The 25,904-nt window shown below is 48.0% G+C and overlaps 1 protein-coding gene across 1 annotated transcript in view; it reads right to left on the bottom strand.

Annotated features, from left to right (window-relative positions):
- birc6 (baculoviral IAP repeat containing 6) overlaps window positions 1-25,904 on the bottom strand; it is a 138,185-nt gene that overhangs the window by 53,594 nt on the left and 58,687 nt on the right. Inside the window, 16 exon segments of the mRNA XM_048269172.1 lie at window positions 2,517-2,734; window positions 5,387-5,687; window positions 7,506-7,702; window positions 12,575-12,748; window positions 13,761-13,922; window positions 14,145-14,276; window positions 15,488-15,617; window positions 18,020-18,163; window positions 18,671-19,745; window positions 20,841-21,065; window positions 21,882-21,990; window positions 22,806-23,062; window positions 23,400-23,679; window positions 24,535-24,735; window positions 24,994-25,188; window positions 25,277-25,373. Of these exon segments, the coding sequence (XP_048125129.1) occupies window positions 2,517-2,734; window positions 5,387-5,687; window positions 7,506-7,702; window positions 12,575-12,748; window positions 13,761-13,922; window positions 14,145-14,276; window positions 15,488-15,617; window positions 18,020-18,163; window positions 18,671-19,745; window positions 20,841-21,065; window positions 21,882-21,990; window positions 22,806-23,062; window positions 23,400-23,679; window positions 24,535-24,735; window positions 24,994-25,188; window positions 25,277-25,373 (3,897 nt within the window).

The raw sequence follows: 25,904 nt of genomic DNA, 5'->3' as shown, positions 1-25,904 counted from the left end.
AGAGGAGCGAGTCCAACCCTTGCATCACTCGCCAATACAGGACATGTTACCCCTTCAATGACCTCTCCTCCTCTCTTTCTTTATCTTTTCTCCTCTCTCTCTCTCTGAGTTGGGAGGGAAGGGGTACTCTTGTCTGTGCTTATGCCATCAGTTTGAGGGCAAACTACTGCTGAGAGACCTAATGTGACAGCGACAATTATCATTGGACAAACATTTGAAGAGGAGAATCTGTGATGGTGTTTCATCGCAAGGTGTACATGCTGCCGAAGAAAAGGCAACAAAAAAGGGAGAAGTCCGTCCAGAGTTGCACTGTGCTGAACAGTAAACAAAAAAGCAAAGCACACACTAGCAGGTTAAATGTAGAGGTCAGCTCACACCCTGTACATACAGACTGTGACTGTGTGTGTGTGTGCACTCATTTCACACACATTGTGCTTGGCATTCCCCTGAGGTCCAATGTCATTTCAGACAGAGGTCTGTCTGCATGTGTATGTATCCGTGCGTGCGAGCATGTGTGCGCACGTGTGTGTATGTTGGTCGCTCAGCACCACGGATTCGGCTTTTGCCCTCGGCATAGCGTGGGCGAAGACTGATCACTCAGCATCACCACCGGTCACTTTCACACACACAAGCCCGCACGCACACACACACACACACACACACACACACGAGTGTGGGCCTTGACCGCAAGCTACTGCCACTGCGCTCTTATCTCCAACTGGCCGACTGGCGAGCCCACAGTAATGGCTACCCGCCCACCCCAAGGACGACCATTACCACGGTGACAAGGTCCTGGCCGCTGCTCAAGGCATCTGCCCAAGGAGCAGTCCTTGCGCCGGGAAACGCCATAAATCCCCACAAAACAACTTAAAAGGGGGTGAAAAAAATAAAAAGAACAGGGAAATTGTGTCCAAAATCCAATTTTGTGGCCTTCTGTCTGTCACAAGAGAAGGCTTGGAGTGAGTGCCAGGAACTGCTTTGGTGAAATGGGGAAATCAAATCAACATATTCATCACTTCCATTTAAGATAACAATACTAATGCACTCAGCTATTCAGGTGCACCTGTCTAAGTGTCTGTGCAAAGTAGTTTTGGACAGAGTAAAATCACTCCACTTTTTTCAGACGCAGTAGGGCAGCAAGTCTTCAAATCAGTCCTCATTCAAGCCACCTCAGTTTTACTCAGCGTGAGGTCAAAAGGAGGTTGGTCCTCAGTCCTCCTGACCAGCCCCAGGTCAGAGAGGAGGAACACACAGGGCACTAGTCAAGCAGGCGTACAGTATGTGAAGGCATAGCCACCAGCCAGGGGTGCGTTTCCTTAGTTGCTAACTAAATTTGTTAGTTGCAATGCAATTTCCCATTGCCAACCGATTACAACATGTTAGCAACTATGGTTTTGGGAAATGCACCCCAGGTCAGTCAGAGACACTCAAAACTCATGTAAATCAGGTTTCTCATCAAAGTATACTTGCGTATACAAGGAATTTCGTCTCTGCATTTATCCCATCCGTGAATTAGTGAACACACAGTGAGGTGAAGCACACACAAAGCCGGAGCAGTGAGCTGCCTTGCTGCAGCGGCGCTCAGGGAGCAGTGAGGGGTTAGGTGCCTTGCTCAAGGGCACTTCAGCCGTTCCTACTGGTCGGGGATCGAACCGGCAAGCCCGAAGCCCTAACCAGTAGGCCACGACTGCCCCCCTCATGGACATCTCATCAGAGAAGTCACACCAAAACAACCTCACTCATGCTCCATACACACAGTGTACCAAGGTGTCCCATCAATACTGGTGCTTCACTGTCCATGCATTTACACCTAAAGCAGATGTTTCACAGTGCTGTGTCCCGTCTTTCTTTTCGAAAAGAACCAAACCAAAGCATTTTCTGGTCTGAGTGCTCCAAACGACGGTGTCTTGAGGTTACTTGTATATTAACGTCCATTCTGCTTGCAGCTTCCATCTCACTGCGGCAGCTTTGCCTGCTGGTTTTACTGCAGTGGATGTGGTCAGAAACACAGCACTAATCTAAGCCTGGGAAAGCTCTGGGCTCGGTTTTTGGCTATTTTATTGTTTTCCAAGATTTTTCCTCTGCTGCTCAGATGCTGCAAAATACACACATACACAGACATCTGTGTCTACCTCTTAGAACCAAAGGGGAAAGAGCCTGTGTGAAGTCTAGACAGAGTGGATGTCTGGGTGAAGGAAATTAAGTTTGCTTTGGAGGTGTGTGTGTCTGTGTGTGTGTAAGTCTGGAGAGGTGCCCTCATTCACACAGAGAGGAGGAAAGAGTGTGGCTCTGAGAATAAGCCCAAATGCCTCTCTCTCTCAACAACTCCACTCAGTCTTTATGAGTGCCTGGTAAGAGTGTGTGTGTGTGTATGTCCTCTCTCAGGCTGCTGTTGGAGCTTGGAATAGGCACGGTGGGAGAGGGACAGGACGTGCGTGCGTGTGTGTGTGTGTGAGTGAATGTGTGCGTGAGTGCATGAGTGAGTGAGTGAGTGAGTGTATGCGTGCGTATCTCACCTCGTTCTGGTTGCCATTGGTGCTGGGCACACGCGGGGCGTGGTGGCTGAGGGCGGACAGGCAGGCCAGGATGAGGTGGATGGCGCCGATCTCCAGGGCCATGCGGCGCAGCAGTAGCCCGTCGTCGGTGGTCAGCGGCGTGGAGCTGAAGAGGGCGCGCAGCACGTGGAAGGGCAGCGTGGGCAACACGTTAGCTGAGGGAGACTGCAGGATATGGCCTTGATAGAGAGAGAGAGAGAGAGATTGACTTTTAAAGTTCCTTTATTGACAGTCAAAAAAGGTAACCAGGTAACATTAAAACCAACCCATAATAAAAATTCCCTCCACCCCCCAACCCCACCCTCCCCAAACGCACATCCACAAAATATTCAAAAACAAATTACCACAAAAAAAGAAAAAACAAAAGTACACAATCAACCAGACAAGACAGACCAACCTAGCTATCAGTCACCCATCATACGGCTTAAAACTTGAACAGTAATTCCCCTCCTTCATCCAGTGCACAAATACAACCCTCAACCCCCCCCATGTTCCATTAAAAGTCTCAAGATCACCAATTAGCTGATAATACTTGTACTCAATCCTCAGACTTGTGGCCAAGAGAGAGAATTAACAGAATGCCCAAAATTCGAATCAATTCGCAATAAATACTTCCCAAAAATGAAAGAAAAAATCCCTGATTTCTATGACCTACCAAACCTGAATACTATACCTATTGGGAGAAGACACAGACAGCTGTATTACTGCTGCCCAATATGTCCTTGCCTGTCACCAGCGGAGAGACACTGAGTGATTTCTGTATGCATGTACATGTGACACACACACACACACACACACACACTAATTCAACACAGTCCCCTCATGTTGTACCATACTAGGAGTTTCTACGCAGTCCACTTTATATATGTGCCCTGATATATTGTATGTCTGTTATGTCTAAGTTTGTTGCCTGTGTTGAGTCACTCAGAACTCGAACTCGATACTCAGACACAGACAAAAAAAAACATGTTCTTTACACTTTGTCCATGTACCCCTATCCCTTGTATATACCTGTATAATTGCTTAGATTCTGATACTGTACATGTATGAGAGAGAGAGAGATGTTGAAATCAGGAGCAGAGCTGGGGAATAACACAGACCTAGGGCGTACTGTAACTGCACAAGAAAGAGATGCTGCATCAAAGACAAAATGAGGCATAAGGCATCCTTTCAAAATTACTTCTTTCAGAGGGAACTTTTTCTGCAACGAGAGCCCTTTGTTGGTAAAGGGAGTTCACAGAGGGTTGTTAGAATCAAACCAGCGTGTAACACTCAAAGGCAAGTTTATCAGGGTCATTCTTCTTTCAGGATAAGGCAAAGAATATTTAGATTCTTAACCAAAGGCATTTTTCAAAGTCTATGTGCAATCAGCGGCATTAAGTAACTCGCGAGAGACGATGCATTTGAAGTGTCTTTGAGTGATTGGTCTGATGTTGGATGTGTTGCTGGTTGGGTTGTCTGAGTGCATCGTAATGATGTCGGGAGGACCTTGCGTTGTGTGTCCTCATTCTTGATTTTGTAGCCAAAAGTTAAAAGACTTGTTTAACTGTGTGTGTGTGTGTGTGTGTGTGTGTGTGTGTGTGTGTGTGTGTGTGTGTGTGTGTGTGTGTGTGTGTGTGTGCGTGAGAGAAAGAGACAGAGTGTATTTACAAGAACAGTAAACGTCTAATCAACGGCTAGACGAGAGATATCCTCCATCCTCTGGAAAAAATTACAAGGGTATGGTGAAAGATGATCTCATCAACTAATCAAACGCTATGTCTTCCCTCAGAGGAGATGAAGGCAAACTAAGTCACAGCAGCCGAGGACACAAATGGACAGCCACACATACGTGCACATACGCGCACACACACACACACATCCCCACATGTTGGCCAGGGACTGAGGACAACTTAATTTGGCAGGCTGATCATGTTTAGGCTGTGTGACTGGTGTCATAACACAAGCTGGCTCTGGCAAAACACTATCCATCAATCACAGGCTCCCGCTGTTCTCTCAAGGACTGGGGACAACAAGGGGAAAAACAGCCCTGCCTGGGGGACGCGCACACACACACACACGCACACGCGCACGCGCACACGCACACGCACACACACCAGATCTAGTCAGAGTTCTGATCTATGAAAGGGCGGAACTTTGTCCACATGTTACAGGAAGTCTTCCTTGTATCCATTTCCCATGATCCCTGGATCCTTTGTGCTTCGTGAACCATAGGTCTTGCCAGTGTGCGCACCTAGGCTCCTAATTGACTGTGCCCAACTACAATTGCAGTCAATGGACAGAGAGAAGTCAGCTACATTATATCACTGGCCGGCTAAGTTTTTCATCAGTCGATGGAGCAGACGCATTGATCGGCTGCGCCAGCCAAACCCGATCAATCAGCTGCCTGTCAAGTGGAGTTTGGGCACTTGAGGAAGTGAATGACCCGGCGCTGGGATGGCCATTGATTTTCCTGCAAACACGTACTCAGACAGATAACGTGGCCCCTGAGATCTAAAAGGCTTTCCTCCCCTCTCCAAAATAACAAGACTCCAGAACCACTGCTTCTCTGGGCCAACATGACACTGAAGGGAAACTCCTACTTCATAGACCCTTTTAATCTGTTGCCAGAGGATCTCCAGTTGAAATGTTCAACTGTGCAGAAATAATAAATATAGACAGTGCTTTTCAAATAAAACCAAGCCTCTTTCCGTTTCAAGGCATTGCATTCGTGTACAGTCGTGGGCCTTCACATTCGGTTCACTGTTCATTTAGAAATTCATCGGCAGCACTGTGAGTCTAGAGGTACAGCAGCCGCATCGCTATGGAGACGGCAGACTGGTGGTACTTACTGCCCTCTCCGTCGTCCGTCACTCCCAGCACGAGGCGCAGCAGGCACTGGGCGTGCTTGCGCTCCTTGAGCAGCACCTCGGCGTAGCCAGGCAGGCGCAGGAAGAGGCCGAAAGCGGCCAGCGAGTGGGCCGGGATGGGCGACATGGTCTGCACCGGCGACTTGATGGGCGGCGGCTCGGCGGCGATGGTCTCGGGCGCCTCGTAGACCAGCTCGCCCGACTGCTCGATGGTCACCCACTCAAACTGGTCGCTGTCCTTGGGCTTCTCCTGGGTGCTGGAGGCCACCACTGGAGCGCTCACCTACAGAGAGAGAGAGAGAGAGAGAGAGAGAGAGAGAGAGAGAGAGAGAGAGAGAGAGAGAGAGAGAGAGAGAGAGAGACAGAGAGAGAGAGAGAGAGAGAGAGAGAGAGAGAGAGAGAGAGAGAAGGGAGGAATAAAGGAGCATGGAGGGAAAGAGAGTGAGGCGGTCATATTGACAGACAGAGACAGACACATAGCATAGGAGATGGGTAAAGAAGAGGACAGGAGAGAGAAGGAAAGAGAACAATGGAAACAAGAAAACAAGGGCAAAAGAACAACGGACAGAACAGACAGAAAAGGGGGGGGGCATTAAGAGGAAAAGGAGTGATGGAGGGAGACAGAGACATCAAAGAGAAGAGGAGGGATGAGCAGAGTGAGAGCGGGGAAAAGACGAGAGGATGGAGAATGGTAGAGGTCAGGTGTTGTCCGACAGGCAGAACACGATGTGCTGAGTCTAGAAATGTCAGTGTGATGCGGGAGGTCAATATCAAAGAGGTTGTTGGAGACTGTATGTTCGCGTACACTGGGGTCATTACAGCTGGGGAGGAAGGGCACTGGTGCACACATGTAAACACGGGAGGGTGGGAGGGAGTTGTGCATCCAACTTCAGGCTATACAACATGAGGTAATAAACATTTGGACCTGAAGTAAGCCACTTATAAAAAAAACGGATGACGGCAAGCTCTAGGGGATATTTTTTCCCCCCTCCTAAATGCAGACACCCTTCAAAAATTCACAAAAGAACTTCTGATCATACACTGAATAGGCTCCCTCAATTATTTATCAAACCTGGATAACATAAGCAGGTCAGTCTACCATGGAGGGGAGTTATATAATGCAATACTGACCAAAATGGCTGAATAATTCAAACCTGCTGAAACAGACAGGATATGAGTGAGGGGAGAGTGAGGGGGATAAGGCGGACAAAGCAGCTGACAAACTAAAGCCGCATTCTAAATTCACCACCTGGCTCTCCGACTAGGGGCCCTTGCCGCTCCTACATGCTGTACATCTCAAGGCTTTCATTTAGCTCCAGCACAAAAGGCACAGCCGGAGCGAGGAGAGAGAGAAAGAAAGAAAGAAAGAAAGAAAGAAAGAAAGAAAGAGAGAGAGAGAGAGAGAGAGAGAGAGAGAGAGGCAACCTAGCCACAGACACTCGCCTACATCTGCAGAGCTCTATCAGGTGAGGAGACCGATGTCTGCACCCTAAAATGTCCGGCTTACAATCTTTTTCTGTGAGATACTAGATCGTTACGACTAAACAGCAAAGCTCAAGCAATGCTGGGGTATGATGGGTAGCTGAGAGAGGGCTGCTGGCGGGGCAGACTGGTGTATCTGTGTGTGTGTGTGTGTGTGTGTGTGTGTGTGTGTGTGTGTGTGTTAGGGATGAGGATAATGGCTGGGGGGGAAGCTGCTGATGAGCGAGGCTAAGGGCGGCGGCGCTGATTGAGGGAACTGGGCTGAGGCGCTGACAGGCACTGCTGACGCCGGAGCTGGAGGAGATGCCGGAGGATTTAGATGCAATGCTATTTGGCGATAAGCAAGTTTAAGTGTGTGTGTGTGTGTGTTCCTAGTCACTCTAGCATAAGGATGCCCCATCACTCATGCAGGTTCTGGCTGCTTCCCATGTAGTCTGCATCAACTCGGTTGGTCCAGACAACAGCAGTGTCAGCAAACTCCCAACCACACACAACCCTATCAGAGGAACGACCTCCATGACAGACTGCATCATCTAAGTTTGACCTTTTTGGCTCGAGCCAGTTTACACCCTCCGTCCTGCCGCGGCAGGTGGAGGTTAGGTGGTGTCGGGCATTGTACCTGCTGGATGACGTCGGGGTAGAGCATGGGCAGCCTCTCGGCGATCAGGGCCAGGCCGCCCATGCCGGCGAACACCTGCAGGGGGGACTGGATGGGGTTGGTCTCCAGCAGGGACTCGTCGATGGCTGCGTCCAGACACTCCTCGCCCGGAGTCATGGGCTCGTCCTCGGGACAGCTGCTCAGCATCTCACTGTGTTCTGGAGAGGGTAGGAGAGAGCGAGCGAGAGAGAGAAAGAGAGGAATGAAAGAATGATGATGTGAAAATGAAGATGGAGTTACATAATGACAAAGAGGTTGAGGAAGAGAGAGGGGGAGAGAGAGAGAGAGAGAAAGGAAGGAAGGAAGGAAGGAAGGAAGATCATAAGAGGGGAAGGGGAAGAATAAAACACAAACTTCAGAAGGGCAATAAAGAGATGCACATAAAACAAACTAACAATGGTAACAAAACTTTGTTGTGAGGATAATTCAGTCAAACCCAGGTGCTGAAACAAACAAGCCTCTGATGAGCTGTGCAATGGCTTTCACAAAAGACGCCACCACACAGAGAAGGCAATCATGGAGGAGGAGGGAGAGGGGGGCTAGGAGGAAGAGGTAGAGTCTTCTAAGAAAGCTGCAACACAGTCTTTCCAAAGGTTTATGTGATGGGGGGGGCTTGGTGGCACTTAAAAATCAGGACGTGCTTAGTGTCAGTGAGTGGTTCCTTGAGGACACAATGACACCGCCTATAGAAAGGCGGAAAGATCTAGAAGAAAGAGAGAGCGACTGAAAGATACAGGGGCAGTGGAGGATAAGTCTGAACCCCTTCAGTGCTCCTTCTCTCTCCCTCTGCTAAACCAACCTGACTGCATCACACAGGAGGGGAAGGGGGAGTACCGGGGTGACCAGGAAGATGAACCGATTTTCTGTTTTTCTACTTTTCTGTGCCTAGTTGTTTTTAAGGTCACATGAACCAGGTGTTGACTCACAGCTCTGTACAAAAACACACACATAACATACACACACATACAAACAAACAACAAAAACAAGGTAGAAAAAAAATCTCCTCCAAGAGAAAGTGGATGAATTATTCAATGCAACTCTCCTGCTGGGATTCACTGTCCTTTTAAATAGTAGTGAATTCTGACTAATAAGGTATATAACAGCAATGCTCCGTCTGGACCTTCAGATTCAATTATGCCGAGGAAGAAAGACAATGTCAGAGAGTGAGTCCATTAGTGAGGCAGGGAATGAGACAGTGCCACAAAGCAGAGAGTGAAGGAGAGTGTGACTGTGTGACTGTGTGTGTGTGTGTGTGTGTGTGTGTGTTCCTCTGCAAAGAAAAACAGACCACACAGAGAATATCTAAGCAGCCCCTTAGCGCGAGCTGTGGTTGTACTTCAGTCGTCAGCCGCATCAGAGAGGAGTTAGCACGTCTTCCACAGAGTACTGAAGAGATTTTTCTTCTGCAGGTGCGAAGCGCCCCTTTCAAGACTCTGCCTTCACAAACACACACACACACACAAAGACGAGGGAGGGAGTTGGCAGGAGTGACCCAACCCTGTTTCTATAAAGAAATGAATATGGAGTCGTCTTGCTTAAGAGCTCAGCCGTTCCCTGAGCTCCACGCATCTTTAGCCTGCTACCATCCACACTTCTCTCTCAACACATGAGAGGGTTGGTGTCACGCAGAGGGTGGGTGGGTGTGGGGGCATCCTGCCGCTAAAAGGCTCAGTCGATTTTACCAGAGCTTTTAAGGGAGCTCCTCATCTACCTCAACCTCAATAGGGTCCTAAAGGTTAGTGGTGCGAGGTTGAAAATGGCTTGTGCAGGTGGGACCTTACGTCAGATTCCCTGCCAACGAAGAGATTACTTTCCTCTCACTCGTATACATTTGCTGTCCATTATTATGCCGTATACATTCCCTTCCCTCTCTCTCTTTCTCTCCTACTCTTCCTTTGCCTGATTGGAAAGGGTCCCTGAGGTCCATGTTGGACATAACATCCTCTTAGTCTCCTCTGGTGGAAAACTAGAGGTGGATGTCCAAAGTAAGCTTCCAAGGTAAAGAGCACACAGGTCTATGGTGAGTGAAAAAAAAAAACAGAGTGGCTAGAAAGCCACTTACGCACTAATCTTATGGGAGTGAGATAGTGCTATCTGAAACACATTTAACTTGCTTGATCGCTTTCGCTTGCTTGATCATGCAATAATCATTTCAAGGGAGCTTTAACGGAATAGCTTATGGACTGAAAAAAAGTTTTGAATGAATCATTCTAAGAAAATTCAGTCAGTTTGCATATCTATACACATGCTTGTATCCAGTGACAAACCCCGTTTTGGAAATCTGTGAGACACTAGCCTGAGAGGCAAGCAGGCTGATGCTGTTCTGGGTGGTTTAGATCAGTGACAGGAGGAGTCTCTTGCTGAGCCTCTCAAAGCGGGGATTGAGGGCTGCCTGTGATCTCCCTCCCTTGTTTTCTGCTGCTGGTCACTGCGGTGACTGCCAATCGCCCACGGAAGAGTGCACAGAACCTACGGGTTCTTGGGCTCTGGCGTCACACTCCAACACAAACACACACACATGCACGCGCACGTGTGCGCACACACACACACACACAGAGACATAGACACAGACACACACTTACACACACAGACACCGACACCCACAGACATGGGGTTCTTTGTTGTTGTGACACCAAGCGTAACTATCTGTTTGCACTGTAGGATAAACAAACGCACAACAAATAGAGGGGGGTGCACACTGCATGCAGCGAGGACGGATTTAAAAAAGAACAAAGAACTCAGCAGAAAACAAAAGTGAGAGAGAAAAAAAAAAAAGCTGGAGGAGAGAAGAAGGGAAGAGGGAAGAAGTATAAGCAAGCATTAAAAAAAAAAAAAAAAAAAAGAAAAAAAAAGAACCATGGCGAGGCAAGGAGAGTGTGGTGAGAGGGAGGAGGGGGATGGGGAAGGGCAAATGAGGGAGAGAGGGATAACGAGACAGATTCACACTGGGGGCAGTTGTGGGCATGACCTATACGCCGGCCCTGCGGTTTCAATGTCAGATTAAAAGGAGATTGCCGCAGCAGTCTACGGCATTTCTCAACAGGACCCCCACTTTAGCAGACAGGCACACTCCGACATGATATGGGTCCGGGGGTGAGGCGGCACGTTCTTGAGGTTGCCTGCGCAGCACGGGCGGCTAATATACAAAAGACACGAGTGGGGAAGTCACTACAGCAAGCAGCTGCACACATGCACTCTTCCTGGATGCGTGCCCGAAGACCAGCGGAGGTGTGTGCGATCCGTATGTGAGGAAAGACAAGTGTTTTTGTGTGTGTGTGTGTGTGTGTGTGTGTGTGTGTGAGAGAGAGAGTGAGAGACAGTCATCTAGACAGATCAGTATCAATCAAGCTCCATTCGTGACCACAGGCAGCAAAGGAGAGCAGAAGGGGACTTTCTAAAATTACCAACGTGACCTAATTTTCCAAACAGCTCTGATGGTGGTGGTGGTGGTGGGGGGTTCCTGCATGTGAGGGTTCAAACACTCATGAAGAAAGATCAGCAGGCTCAGAAATGTGAACATGCCAAGCCATTGTTCTGGTGACTCGTGTCGATATGAAATATACCCTACACCCGACTTACACAAGTTTATTCATCCTATTTTCAGAAACTGATAAAAGTTCAGCTTCTGGATGCTAATTAGATAAGGCCTTTTAAGGTATTTTGGGGCTGCACATGGGACAAGCCACAGTGGTGAAAACAAGGAGATGCGTCTGGTTTATTCTTTCAGTGGATCAAAAGGACTTCACCCATCCACAGGCTACTCAATATTACAACCAAACTGTTCTGGGCTTCAGCTTAATCATTTTGATGAATAAAAAATCTAGAATAACAGACTCGCTTGCTAGTGCCTCCAGATAATAAAGATCTATTTTCTTTGTAAGTTTTCTCCCCATCTTCAAAGGCCACTACGAGTTGAATAAGCTGCCCACAGAAAGATGAGAGATGCCTGCAGCTGGCAGGTTCTATTCAGCTATAGGAGCTTTGAGCAGACAATCCCTCCATTGCCGCATGCAACTGGGAGTTAATGGGAGGCACTGGAACAGGCTCTGCAGCCCGGAGCCTGTGAAATGCACTGAATCGGTCAGATTCCGGCTTCCCGCCGCTGCTTCTCCATTCCAAGCACAAAGGTGAGGAAAGCCGCAGCCCTGAAACCTGAATACAGCTAAACAATCAGCTTTTCCGCCTCTTATATGCACGTCACGCCATTTTCCACTCTTTTCAGTGCCACTCACACACAAAGAATCGGCATAATAAGAGTATGAGAGAGAAAGAAAGAAAGAGAGAAAGAAAGAGAAAGAATGGAAGAAAGGAAGACAGAGGAGAGGAAGAGAAAGGGGCATAGAAAAGGACTCGGAGAAATTAATAGCCAAGCGTTCCTTCACGCCTCCAATTCATTAAGAGAAGAATGATACACAGCAGAATGAGTTCAGCGACTCGCCTCTCGCTCTTTCCTCCACCCAGACATGATGTCTGGCAATGGCACCTTATGCGTGTGTGACTGTGTGAAGCCTGGCTTTGAGGGGAGGGAGGGAGAGGGAGAGAGAGAGAGAGAGAGAGAGAGAGAGAGAGAGAGAGAGAGAGAGAGAGAGAGAGAGGGGGAGAGAGAGAGAGAGAGAGAGAGGGAGGGAGCGGGAGGGGAGAGCATGGCCATCTATCCCAGAGTGGAATGAGCTGTCAGGACTGGAGAGTGCATGAGGAGCAGAGAGGTGGTGCTTGGGGTTAGCGATGGGGAGAGGGCTCCGTTTATAGACTATTTACACAAGATGCCCTCCAAAAGCAGTGACTAATGGCACAACACGGCTGGGCCAGGTGGGACCAAAAGAGATGGCACCCTGGCACACACATGCACAGGGTGGATGTGTGGATAGTTTGTGTGTGTGTTTGTGTTTGTGTGTGTGTGTGTGTGTGTGTGTGTGTGTGTGTGTGTATGTCAGACAAAGCCAAGGAGATAACCAGGTCATGTGTGCGAGTGAGTGAGTGAGTCAGAGCCGGTGTGTGTCGGTGTGTGTGTGTGTCTGGACAACCTGTACCTTTCTCTGTGCGTAGGCGCTTGAAGGAATCGGTCTTGGACAGGCCCGGGTCAGCGATGAGCTTGGAGCCCAGCTTGACAGTCATGTCGATGGAGCGGTAGCCCTGGGGCAGCTTGCGATCGTACAGCAGGGTCAGCAGCTGGGCCAGGGTCATCTCTCCAGGCAGAGGTTGACCTTTGAGTGGGCACAAAGAGGGTTAAAGGTTGTATCAGCGATAGTGGGGATACGTCACTTCTGTTAATGTTCAAACAAAACAGAGCTAGTTCGCTACTTCCTCCCCCTCCCTCCCATGCAATTAAAACTCTCCTAAACTCACATCTTGTCGGTTATTGGTTGAAACACTTTATTTTGCTTTTGAGTGGGTTGCCAACCCTTGTTGGTAGCAACTGTTTATGTGTACAGATCTCAGAGCCTAGGGTGCCTACAGAGGCGTGGGTTTTTGATGGCCTGCTTATGGGGCAGACAGCTAGCGGACCGTTGAGAAAGATTAGATGAATGTGATCATTTATGTTTGGGCAGCTTTGTTTAGGAACAAAAGGTTCACTAAAGACCATCACCACATTTATTTATCTTTTTAGGCCGGAATGGCAAGAAAAATCTCACTTTTTGTAAAGAATAATCAACAGTTGACCAAATCTGCTACAAATGTACATGCTTCTGGATAAATCATAGACAGTGGGGAGGATATATGGGATGGGCTCCTGTATCTTTAGGGGTGTAAGGCATTGCACTACAGCAAGTTTTGCTTTAGGGGGTGGTGGACATAGGAGCGGTGATGAGGACTCTGAGATAAGGACACTGTGGCTACACCAAGGTAGAGGTCAGTGCTGTTTTTAGGAGCGCTGATCAATAGGACTCTCAGGCAGCCCCATGGCTACTACAGTATGGGGAGACTCTGAGCGAACAGGCAAGGAAGGGAGAAAGGCATAGAGAGAGTGAGTGAATGAATGAATGAATGAATGAATGAATGAATGAATGAATGAATGAATGAATGAATGAATGAATGAATGAATGAATGAATGAATGAATGAAAGAAAGAAAGAAAGGAGACAGACATGGAGAGGAAACACAAATTTGCAGAATAGGATTGTAGACATTGTGGCGGAATTGAGAGAGAGACTTCAGTGTCTCACACAGTTAGGCATCCATGTTTGATCCTAGCGTGGCTGTGGTGAATGGCCTTTACCTGGGAGCAGCTTGTGGTAGAGGTGGAAGACAGGCACACTGACGGTTTTGGCAGCAGGGTCAACGCCAGAGGAGGCAGACAGCTTGTCACTCATCACCCGACCTCGTCGAGACGGAGGCCGTGGAGGGGTGGACAGGGCCCTCTTGGACTGAGACTTCAGGCCTGTCACACAAACACACATACAATCACTTAATTTCACCAAGCACCTGTTGACTATATGGACTAGTATACTCCTAGTATGTCCTAAGCATTCATAAGAATCCAATTTGTTTTACAATGCCTGAACACAATGTTCAGACCAATTTGTCTACTTAAATAATGGTTGTATGGGGCACAAGTCTGAGCTGGCTGTGGTTGGGTGTGCCAGGGCAGTTGCCAAGTTACCTGAGGCTACGACAACACTGTAGTTGTCCTGGAAACCGTTGTCGGTCTTCATCTTCTCCTTCTCCTCGTGGTTCTTCTTCTCCTTGTCCTCCTTCTGCTCACTGATCAGCTTGGCTGTGATGCTGGGAGTGTCTGCATTATCAACAGAATGAGAGACACAGAAATAGAGAAAGAGGGAGGGAGGGAAGGAGGGAGAGAGAGAGAGAGAGAGAGAGAGAGAGAAAGAAAGAAAGAGTGAGCCCTTGGGTTGTTGACCTAAGGAGAGAAAGTTGGGCGTGCACAGCCTCAATAGCCCCACCATCAGCTGCTGAGGGCCCCAGTGCAGCGCAGCGAGGCACACACAGTAAATAGAGCCGGGCTGCTGACAAAGCGCATCTGGCTTTATTGCTTAAGTGTATAAATATTCTAATCTGATGCATTAACAAGGCCGATAACGAGCCCAGTGGCCAGGGAAGGCGAGGCGGGCATCCATCTGTTAGCTCCTGCAGAGAGAGATACACTCCATCACAGATGAATTAGCCATCAGCCGAGCCCTTGGGGGCCACAGGGAGGCTATCTTAAGTAACCCACCTTCCACACATACACAGACTCATATCTCTCACACACACACACACACACACACACACACACACACACACATATATATATATATATATATATATATATATATATATATATATATATATATATATATATATATATATATATAAGAAAATTCATATATAAATATAAGAGAATTCAAGCTGAAATGCAGACAATGTTGAGGGATCAGTGCATTTCATTGTGCAAAATGATACTGCACATCAATTTCTTCTCCACACACATACTATACGAAAGCACACACACATCTTTCAGGGTGAGGGGTCAGGAAGTCAGAGTAAATCATCACACACACACACACACAAACACAACCAAATACATTTACCTCAAGTGCCAGCTGCACCTCAGACCTTGACCAGGTATTATTACTATGGAAATGCAATATGTCCCAGGGTCATATGCATCTTTCTTCAGATACCCTGACTTGTGGATCCTTATGCACACTCAGTGGGGCTGAGGCTTTGTGCCACTGTTTGATCAGTGTAATTCTCTTTAAACACTACACTAACCCAGGATGAGGAAAGTTACTCCCGTGGTGAGATTCAGAAGTCAGAAGCTGACATGACAAAAATTATGAGCAGAAGCCTCCCATTACCTGATGTATACAACAAGCACCTGAGAGGTGAAGCCTCCTCAAGATTGAGATTCTATTCATACTTATGGCTGGAAAGTGCAGAGGTGTGTAAGTTCAAAGTGCACCTAGACATCAAGTTCTTAAGTTCTTAAGGGAGAGAGGAACGTACCTGAGACTCGGTCTAGGACGTCGGCCAGGGTGGTGGAGATGGGCAAGTGAAGGGTGCGGTACTTGTGCCCTGCCCCATACATGGGGTGCTGGATCACATGACTGGTGGCATTAATGCGTCCCTTATACAGCTGGAGAGAGGGAGAGAAATTACATGTTATGGGGAGGCCACTAGAAAACAGGGCTAAATGTCCTGTCATCATGTAATAGTGTAAGTTATAGGAGTCATCTTAAAGCAACAGCACAAAACTGAACAGAATCCATTCTCTTTTTTATTAGTACAATATCATCAATCTTTTCTTCCTGGTGTTATCAATCACCTACCATCCTATGCTTACGTTCCCCTGTTGGTACAACAGAAAGTGTCCATTCTGTAGTGTGCCATGTTCGCTCTACAGTACACAAAAACTGAGATGCAAAAATAGAACAGGAAGGGTTTAAGGGTGGAAATGAAGCAGTCCAATAAAACCGATGTCTATAGCACTAGTTAAATATATAAACTGAACTGAATTGTGGGTCGTTGAGTCACGTTTCTCCCGCCGCTCGCGTTGAGAAGTTCAGCTGTTGCTGCACCGACAGATGGCACCGGCCAATCAAGCCAATCGACGGATGGCACCAACCAATCAAATTACGTTTATACTTCAAGTCATTTGCATAGCTACCGTCGGGAACACCCACTGGCATGCGTTGACGGAACGCAACTGTGTGTAGAAGCCGTAACTCACAATTTAGAAGTTCGCTCGCTATTAATCTAATAAAGTACTGTCTGATTAGGCCTACAGGCTACATTACAGCGGCCGTTGTTCTTGTACAAACACAAACATCAACAGAAGGTAGGCATATTGAAATAAAGTGAACGTCCGCTAATGGCTAAAACATCCACAAACAATCGCTAACCATTCTGATGATGTAGCGCCTGCATTTTTAAAGGAACCATATGTAAAATTGTGGCCAAAACTGGTACTGCAATCACTTTCAAATTACTGTAGAGCGGTGTATCCCCTCCCCCCTGACTCAAGGTTGCCAACCCGGATGCCGAAACACTACTGACTTTGTGATTTGTAGATAGGTAGAGGGTGGCGCATCAGGCCAAAACACAGCATGACATGACAAAACACAACATCAACATCAGTTGAGGGCTGCAACTTCACTTTTTAAATGACAATATCCTGGCCAGACTACTGTTGTCAGTGATATAAGTATTTGAGATGAACATGATTTCTTAATGTCTAGTGACATATCAGGGCCATTTTATGATTAATTGAAATACATTTCTTACGTATGGTTCCTTTAAAACATGGCCACGCCCTAGTGGCGAAAGTCATTATTGACATGTCATTTTCCAGTGAAACTACTTGAATTTCAGGTTTAATGAAAATCCATTTATCTCCAAAAATGAAAAAGCAACCAAAAAATGGTCACAGTTCTCATTGCTTCATTTCCACTAAGATTCCGTTCCGCAACAATTGAAGGGTCTAAAATTCTATGTTAAATTCAATGAATTATATTCTTTAAAACGTTTTTTTCCCCCAATATTCCCTTCACACCGGTGTGACGGTACACCTTTAAGGGTTAAACATGACTGAACGATAAAACTAAATACATTTTGGACATCAGTGCTGCGCGACTGTAAGGGTGAAGTGTGTCATTCGGACACACACTGCTTCAGAGTGTCAACCCTTCAGGAGGTAAAGATTCACATCGATTCAGCACCATGGCGCCCACCTCTGATAATGAAGCCGAGCGGCGCTCTCGCATGCCAGGCCTCCGCTGGAACGCACTGCTAAACTGCACAGACCGCTTGTAATCGATGAAATTAAGTGATCGATGATGCCCGCCGATTTGCCCGCTGGCACAGTTCCTCCTGGCATGCCTAGGCAGAGCGATCACTCTCTGGCCCTCTCGCCGACCGGTGACCCGTACCCATTCGTGCGGTCACTATACGTCTTAGGAATGGCAAAGGATCGGGGGGAGGGGGCACGGAGGGCATGAATGCCAGGCTAACAGACGGCTACCGTCTGGTCCAGACACATCATAGACACATTAATGGAGCAGCTCATTCATAAGACATTAGTCTGAATGGGAGAGCAGGAGTTTAACAAGGAGATGGAAACCCATCTTCTGAGCAACAACTTCAGAGTGACATTAGTCTCTGACGGCTCACAATACATGTCTGGCCCCTTGTGGCCACCTGGGGATACTACAGGGGCCAGACCAAAGGAGATAACTAGAACTACTGTGGTCAGGTATTTGGAAATTATTAGTGTCATACATTGTATGTGTCAGGTTGAATACAGTCTAACAATGGTTTCCGCCCCAAATTTTAGACTACTTATCAGATCTGTGGACCACTGAATCGGCTGAATGTTGAAGACATGATTCTTTGGGAGATTGTTTGTAAACGACCTGAGAACTGAGTTATAATGTTGAGATTTTGGGGGGGGGTGGGGTGTGTGTGTGTGTGTGTGTGTGTGTGTGTGTGTGTGTGTGTGTGTGTGTGTGTGTGTGTGTGTGTGTGTGTGTGGTGCCTCACCGGACAGGGCGACTGCAGGAAGACTGTGACCTTCTCGTCCTCCAGCATGAGCTGCAGGAAGAGCCTGCGGATGAAGCCCGAGATGTTGCCAGAGATGGGCACGTTCCCGCGCTGAGGAGCCGACTGGAAAAGCTCACACAGGACCTGCACGGGGAACAGACAGACAAAGAGATGCCATCCTAAGTCATAGGTCACACCATAATACATTCAAATAAGCCTAACATTAGACCACTGGACTCTTTGATGCATCATCTGGATATATACTAAAGCAAATGATACATGGGGCAACTTAATAATGTTGCTGGGCAACCACATAACTAGTTTCATTTATTCTGCTCGGATGACCATGACGATTTGCCTACAGATGATTAAAGTTCTCCAGAAAAGAAATTGTTGCCCAATATTAATGGGAACATGCCAGAACGAGGAACAGTGTCCAGCAACACTGCTCAAAAAGTTGCCCCATGTATCATCAGCTTGAGGCACATGGATCAGAAACCCTATGGTTGGTTGTTTGGACAAATTGCAACTTCAATATTAAGGCTAAAGACTTTCCCCTTGCCTCTCCGTCTCCCACACAACAAACACAGAAAAACGCACGTCTTCTATACAGACGCACTGCATGCAGACGCACTAGTACTTGGGCCCTACCTGTGCCATGAGGCGCTGGTTGTTGGGGTGGCAGGAAATGCACTGCAGGAAGAAGGCCACTGTGGCGTTCTCGATGCTGGTCCGCTGCTGAGTGGTGAGTCCACCTGCCCGGCCGCTCGTGCCCAGAGAGTACCGTGAGCCGGAGGCCTGCACTGGGGAGGAGGGAGGGGGGACAGAGGGTCCGGCAGAGGAAGAGGGGGACGATAATGATGAAGAGGGACCGGCTGTGGACCCCCCGGCTGCTGATGCCGACGCCCCACATGTTGCCCGGCCGTTACTGCTGCTGCTGCCGCCGTTGTTGGTGTTGTTGCTGGTGCTGGTTCCAGCACTGGCGCTGGAGTGGCACAGCAGGAAGAGCAGCGCTGTCCACAGCGGGTTGACCTCTGGGCCGCCTAGCCAGTCCTTCATGGCGTGGCTGTTGCCCACTTCCGTCAGGAAGCGCAGCACTGGCGCCGCCAGCTCCGGGGAGAGCGTGGCACGGCTCACCGGCGGCGGCGATGAGGAGGAGGAGGAGGAGGAGGAGGTGGAGGGGAGGTTGTGATAGCTGTGGTGGTAGTGATGCTGATGCCGTCGCTCGGACGGTGAAGAGGAGGACGAGGCGGCTGCCGCGGCAGCGGACGAGGCGGAGCCAGGCAAGGGGAGGTTGGCGCTGGCCAGCAAGTTGCAGCAGAGGCCGGCCAGGCTGCGCACCAGGAGTGAGGGCAGACCCGAGTCCAGCAGCTGCTGGATGGCGCCCGGCGACTGGGACGCGGCAGCCAGGGTGGCCAGCTGCGACTCGGACAGGGCGGGCGGGGAGCGAGCGTGCTTGGAGTCGTCCGTCAGGCCCCCGCCGCCGGACGCCGAGCTGGTGGCGGCGGCCGCCGCGTCGTGCTGCTTCTTGCCGTCGTCGGTGAGGGAGAGGCGGTGGCGCGACTGGGACTGCGATTGGGCGGCCGGCGTGGGCACAATGCCCATCCAGGACATGAGCAGAGAGAAGTAGCTGGGGTGAATGTGGCACATGGAGCACAGCAGGCTGTCCACCGCCTTCTTCAGAACCATGTTACAGGCCAGCGACATGGACCAGTTATACAACAGCCTGCACAAACAAGGGGATGGAGGAGGAGAAGAGGAAATAAGGGGAAGAACGAGGGATGATGTGAGTGCTACATTACAAACACTGTTTACCTCGTAGCTAGCTTGTAGTAATTCACTCTTACAGAGTTGTGGTGGTAGTATATATTTATGGTTACGGTCACCATTTTGGTCTTTTTTATTTAGTCTACTAATACGGTTTTATTTTTTTTATTTAGGCTATGGCTTTACTTTGAACTGTTAATTCTAATGTTAATGTAATGTGTATTGATGTCATTGTAAGTCACTTTTGGGAAAAAAACATCTGATAACAACCATAAACATAAAAAAATGAACATGAAAGTCCCATTTTTGTTGTCACAGAATACAAACTCCAACGCGCAGCCCTAACATTCTGAATCTCCCTTATATGTTAAAACCTGTGTCCTGATACCCCCAATCCCAAAAGCATGACCAGGTAAGTGAACAGATTCCTGTGATTGTGTGTGTACTTGCAAGGGGACACAGAGTGCACGGGAGCAACTGCTTTTAAAGGGAAATCATTTTGGAGTGGAGTAGTTTATTCTGTTCTGGAGGAATGAAGTATTCATGTCAGACAAATAAAGCATGCATGAATAAACCACAGCAAGGGAGCAGCTTCGGAGAGGGAGAGTGGTCGCCACATGACCAAAAACACACGTGTACACACACACACACACAGTGCAGGTGGCATTATATACACTGAAAGGCTAGCCACAGGGGAATGTGAATACACAATTTTGGCCCGCTTGTGGAAGAAAAGGAAATTGAATGAGGTTGAATTAACAGCTGATTAGAGCTTTTCTCAGGTCGACATTTCAATTTTATAAATTCTTTAATCTAACATTTTGAGATAGTGGACTTATTTCCATGAGCTGTAAATCATCAAATAATCAAAGATTAGAACAAAACACTACTTCATATTTCATACATATTTCACTTTAAGTGCAATGAATCTAGAGTGTATATGAACTCTTCACTTTTTGAAATGATGGAAAAAAGACTTTTCTATGACATTCCAATGTTTTCAATTGCATCTGTATCGGGGGCATGAGTGACAGGAGTGTGTGGCTCTACTCACTCAAAGAGCTCTCGGTTGAGCAGCGCAGGCAGGTCGTAGTCCACCGGCAGCTCGTAGCTGTGCCACAAGATGGCCGCCACGCAGTGGAGGTGTGAGGGCGAGGGCATGAGCAGGCCGTACTCGCGGGGCGAGGAGGCGCTCGGGCCCATGTAGCCCAGCGGAGCGCTTCTCTTCATGGCCGCCACGCAGGCGGAATCGTGCACCCACTGCAGCAACGCCTGAACCCTGCAGACGGAAGAAACCAAGTCCAAGTATGTCAACAATCACATTGGAAGAGGTTGTTTTGCTTGACGTTTGTGTGGCTGAAGTTGATATAGCAGTGCATGTCTTCTAGTGTTAAATCACAACTTACAATTCCATGAAATATAAAGCTTACAATTTCATTAAAATGTAAAGCTATCAGACACTCATAGAGCATGTCCCAAAGTAACTATGTTTTTGAGCCGGTCCATGTTGATTAAATGATTGATTATTCTAAAACTTTGGTTTTGGTGGTTTCAGGGGGATACGTCAGGTTACCTGATGTAACCCTTGTGTCTCAGCTGATTTCATCTGACTGAAAGCCTGTCTCATGCCATTTCATTGGACACAACTCACTGACGGGGATGCTATTCCCAGAAGTGAGCCGTGCTGGATGAGATGAGCTAAGAAACAACCATCAGCAGCGAAAACCTGCATCCCAAATACCCCATAAATTGAAGAATTCGGGGGCTATCTGAGAGCATCTCCGGCAATGGCTTTTCTCAGACACACTGAGCCAATGAATACAAATGTTTGGGTTTGTACATGATGGGCTTTTGTCCTTATTCTACCTTTCGTTCAATGCTATGGGCTGTCACACTTAATTGTGTTGCCCTTCTTTCTGAACTTGGTCATACATTTGATATTAAATTATGGAAACTGTTGCATGTGTATAGTTCTCAGTCAAACTACACAGTTCTAATGGCAAACCCATTAGAAAAGACCTTTTTCACAAATTAGATTCTCAACAGAGAAAGTGATTAATGCAAAGCATTTCTAGTGAAACGTGGAGGTCCAAACCTGTCTTTGGTGCCAGGGTCCTGAGTGGTACCCAGCTGGTAGAGGATGTCGATGGTGGAGTCGGATGAGAGGCCGTTGAGCCTCCCAAAGAGCAGGGGGCTGTTCAGATCTGTGGCAGAGACGGCACAGCACAGCACAATTACACTCCGAATAACAAAGGACTCCAGATACTCAGCAGGAACCCAGTGACCTGACACTGAGGCTCTCCGGAAAAGGAAGAAAAAAACCACCACATAGCAAGTGTACTGTGTAATGATGCTCAGAGCCCCATGCACAGTGCCACACATTTCACATTAACACGTTCACTTGAGCAGGTTATTAGGCCTCAGACAGATGCTCTGAAGAGTGGAAATTAGCCCTGGTAATTGCTTCAGAGCAACAGATTTCATGACTCATTGACTAAGAGCCAATAAAGAGTGGCGTTCGGGCGCTCACATCACGCAGGTTATGGACAGTGACTCGAGAGCGAAGGAAAACAAGAGACCTGCTAGTGTGATGCATTTATGAGTACACAGCAGTTTAGTGCTTTGCTTTTAATTCTGTTCTTCATGGTGTTATGGGTGCTTTGGTCTGTAAGGGGACTATTATTTATTTATTCATAATCATGCAGTGCCGGCTTATCACCGCAGTGACACAGCTATGGGTGTGCGCATGTTTGTGTATCATTAGCCCCTTACCCATTGTTGGGACAATTAAAGCTTCTGGAGTCTAAACGCTAATGGGGATGCAAACATTTTCTCATTCTCGGGGTTTGGCACCCCCGGCCATTAACATGTGTAAGATCGAATTAGCCTTGACAACGGGCTTGCGGCTATTATGTTCATAGACTATGGGTGCATCTTTGTTTCCATTGGTAATTGAACGTTGCATACATGTCCATCTGTGTATGTGTGCGCTCGTGTAGGCGCAGGTGTGCAGGCTCACTATTGGGGTCTGTGCCAGAGGCGGCGCAGTTGCGCAGCAGGATGTCGATGAGCTTGAGGCCGATGGTGGTGGACTGCAGGCCGATTTTGACCAGCACGGCCTCGATGTTGGGTGAGTGCATGCCGCAGTAGGGCGACATGAGTAACGCGGCGCACGTCTGCAGCAGGTTGGCCGTGGGGGCGGCCGCACTGGCCATCAGAGCCTCCAGGTCACTCACGTGCGTCAGGCAGTGGTGCAGCAGACGCAGCCAGCCAATACTGAGGGAAAGAGAGGGCCGAGAGATTCATTAAATGACAGGTAGATTTTTATTTGATGGGTGAGAGATAGCAGTTAGAGGCAAAATACAGATAAAAGTCAAAAGTGACAAAGAGACAAGACAATAAACATTTAACTCCGAATCTTGTATTAAACAAAGACCGTTTACTTTTACAAATACTTAATGCACATTGAAAACACTTTAAGTAATGAGTGAAGCAATCCGCTCCGTTTCGTTCTGTGAGGTAGTAATGGGAAATAACAATGATAGGATCATCGTCTAGTCTAGTCTCATTTCACACAGTCTGCTTGGCGTGTCTTGAGTGAAGGGCCCAGTACCTGGTCTTGGACACCTGGTCCTCGGAGGGCAGGAAGGGATTGTTGACCGTAGCGGAGGAGGTGTTGCCGAAGGCTGTGAGGCCGAGCAGCTTGATCTGGGACAGGCCGAGGGTACTGGCGTCCCGCGGCCGGTGTAGCCGCAGGCACACGGCCGACGCCACCTCCGCCTTCACCAGCTGGATCTTGATGTAGGTCAGGCCGCTGGTGATGACCGGTGTGGACAGCGGGAGCATGTTGACACCGTCCGCGCTGATCTCCACAGACACCGACGATGGGCAGGCTAGAGGAAAGGTGGACGGAGGAGCAGAGAGAGAGAGGGGACAGACAAGCATGTTTAAATGGACATACTGACAGGAGGGATGATTCTAGAACTTATTTTATATCCAAATATTCTAGAATATCTACGCATAGGCTGTGTTTCGCAACTTTCGTAAAGCAGCACACTCTGCATTTGCGTGTCTGAATTCGCCCTTTGAATAGGTTCAGTGTCACGGCAATTAGCTGGTGAAACATTAGTGTGTGTGTTCTGTTAATGGTTTGCCTCAGGCGTTCAAGCGATGCACTTAAGTGCACACTTAATACTAATCGCACCATTAGTCAAGTCGTGCGTTGCACATACAGGACTGTACTTACTGTTGAACCGCTGAGTCTGTGACACTAATTGTCTATGCACTTCAGAATGTCTTTATAGAACCATGCCACATAATAGACTGTAGCCAAAATACTAAACATGCACATCTGCATACATGTGCGTGCGTCTTGAGACATTAAGCGACTATAGACTAATGTACTGCGAGTGATTTGTGTGAGGGCGAGAGTGCAGAGGAAGTGGAACAGGGAGGCTACACCGAGTGCGCATCTGAAGCGCTCCATTCGCGTAGCGTAAAAATAGTTTTAGACTAGTTTAGACTGGTCTAATTTTTTCCGAACGTACGTGCCGCCATCACGTCTTCACTTGATTATAGTGGAGGCTAATTGTTGCGGCAGACGCAGCGTGAACGGAACACTTACAGATACGTGCCCAGTGTAGCCTCCCTGCGAGTAAGAATGGATATGGATATTCTGAAGAGCACAAGCACAATAGGTGTGTGTGTGTGTGTGTGTGTGTGTGTGAGTGTGAGTGTGAAAGACTCACTGGCTAGCGAGGCTAGGTGCGGCTGGATGTGGACCTCTTTGAGCAGCACAGCGGCCGGTAGGTGGATGGTGAGGTCACACCAGGCCTCCTCCGGCAGGAAAATGTAGGACCAGGCCGCTGAGCGCGCCCGGCGGTGAGGGGGTGTGGCCTGAAGTAGCACCTCAGCCGGCTGGGCAGTGGGGCTGCTGGAGGTTATGGTGCCTGAGGAGGGACAACCAGAGTTATAGATCTGAATTCATGCAGTTCAATTCAACTACCCATATAAAGATTTTAATTGTGTGTATATTGTAAAAATGTGTGTACATGCAAAAAGTAAGCGTGTATGTGAGTCATTGTGTACATGTGTGCTCTAACTGAATTAAAATGTGTGGCTGTGCAAACAGTAAATATGTGCATAAACTCTCTTTTGTAAGGGTGGACGCAAACATATAAATGCAAAATCTTTGAGTGTGTATGTACCAAGTGGAGCGAAGTTGTGCAGGCCCTCTGCATTGTCCGGCTCTGAGGCCAGGACACGGGCCTTGAGGCTGCCGTCGGCTGTCTTGCCAGGGCCGGAGTCCAGGAACTTCATGATGGTGGAGACCATGCTGCGCGCCGTGTTCACGATGGCCCGCGTACTCGTCACCATGTTGTTGCAGATGAGCTGCACTCCACCTGCAAGAGACAGGGCAGAAGTTTTAGGGCGGCAAACACACAGGTAAACACCGACACGGTCGGGGAGAATACATTTGCGCATACACACCCATGTCATGGAAGGCCTTGAGTGCTTCACTGGTGTCCAACACTCTCAGAATGAACCAAAGTAGAGGCTCAGACAGCTGACAAGTGGACAGAGAACCCTGCAGAGGACATGAGAAAACAGAATAGAATAGAATATTGTGAATAGAGTCACAGTAAGGGCTCTTCTAATTTTGGTGTGCCATTCTACAGACTACATGACATAAAATGCTTTGCTAGCACGTGAGAACATCCGACTAGATTAGTGTTTCTCAAAGTGTGGTCCGCAAGCTATCCCCAGTGGTCCGTTGCAATATTGAACCACCTTGTATGTACATCAAAACAGTTCTGCAACACTGCCTATGTAAGCTACGCCACTTTAAATCATATGAATCCTCTGACACAATAAGCAAGGTGCAAAGACAATAAATACTGTGGTTCAGTGAGTAGGTCTATTGTGTAATATACTGTTGAAGTAGGTCTACTGTTTTTTTTTTTTAGCTAGGTGGTCTGTGATTTTTTTTTTTATTATTGGTTAAGTGGTTCTGGGTCTGAAAAAGTTCGAGAAGCACTGGACTAGATCAACAGTGCGCTGCTGTAATATACACTCCGTCTGTTCAGCGTTATCCATTTTTTAATCAAGAGCTTTGAGA

This window comes from Alosa alosa, chromosome 18, assembly GCF_017589495.1.
Source record: "Alosa alosa isolate M-15738 ecotype Scorff River chromosome 18, AALO_Geno_1.1, whole genome shotgun sequence".
Taxonomy (NCBI): domain Eukaryota; kingdom Metazoa; phylum Chordata; class Actinopteri; order Clupeiformes; family Clupeidae; genus Alosa; species Alosa alosa.
Note: the sequence above shows the minus strand (reverse complement) of the source record. Positions and strands in the feature narration are given on the sequence as shown.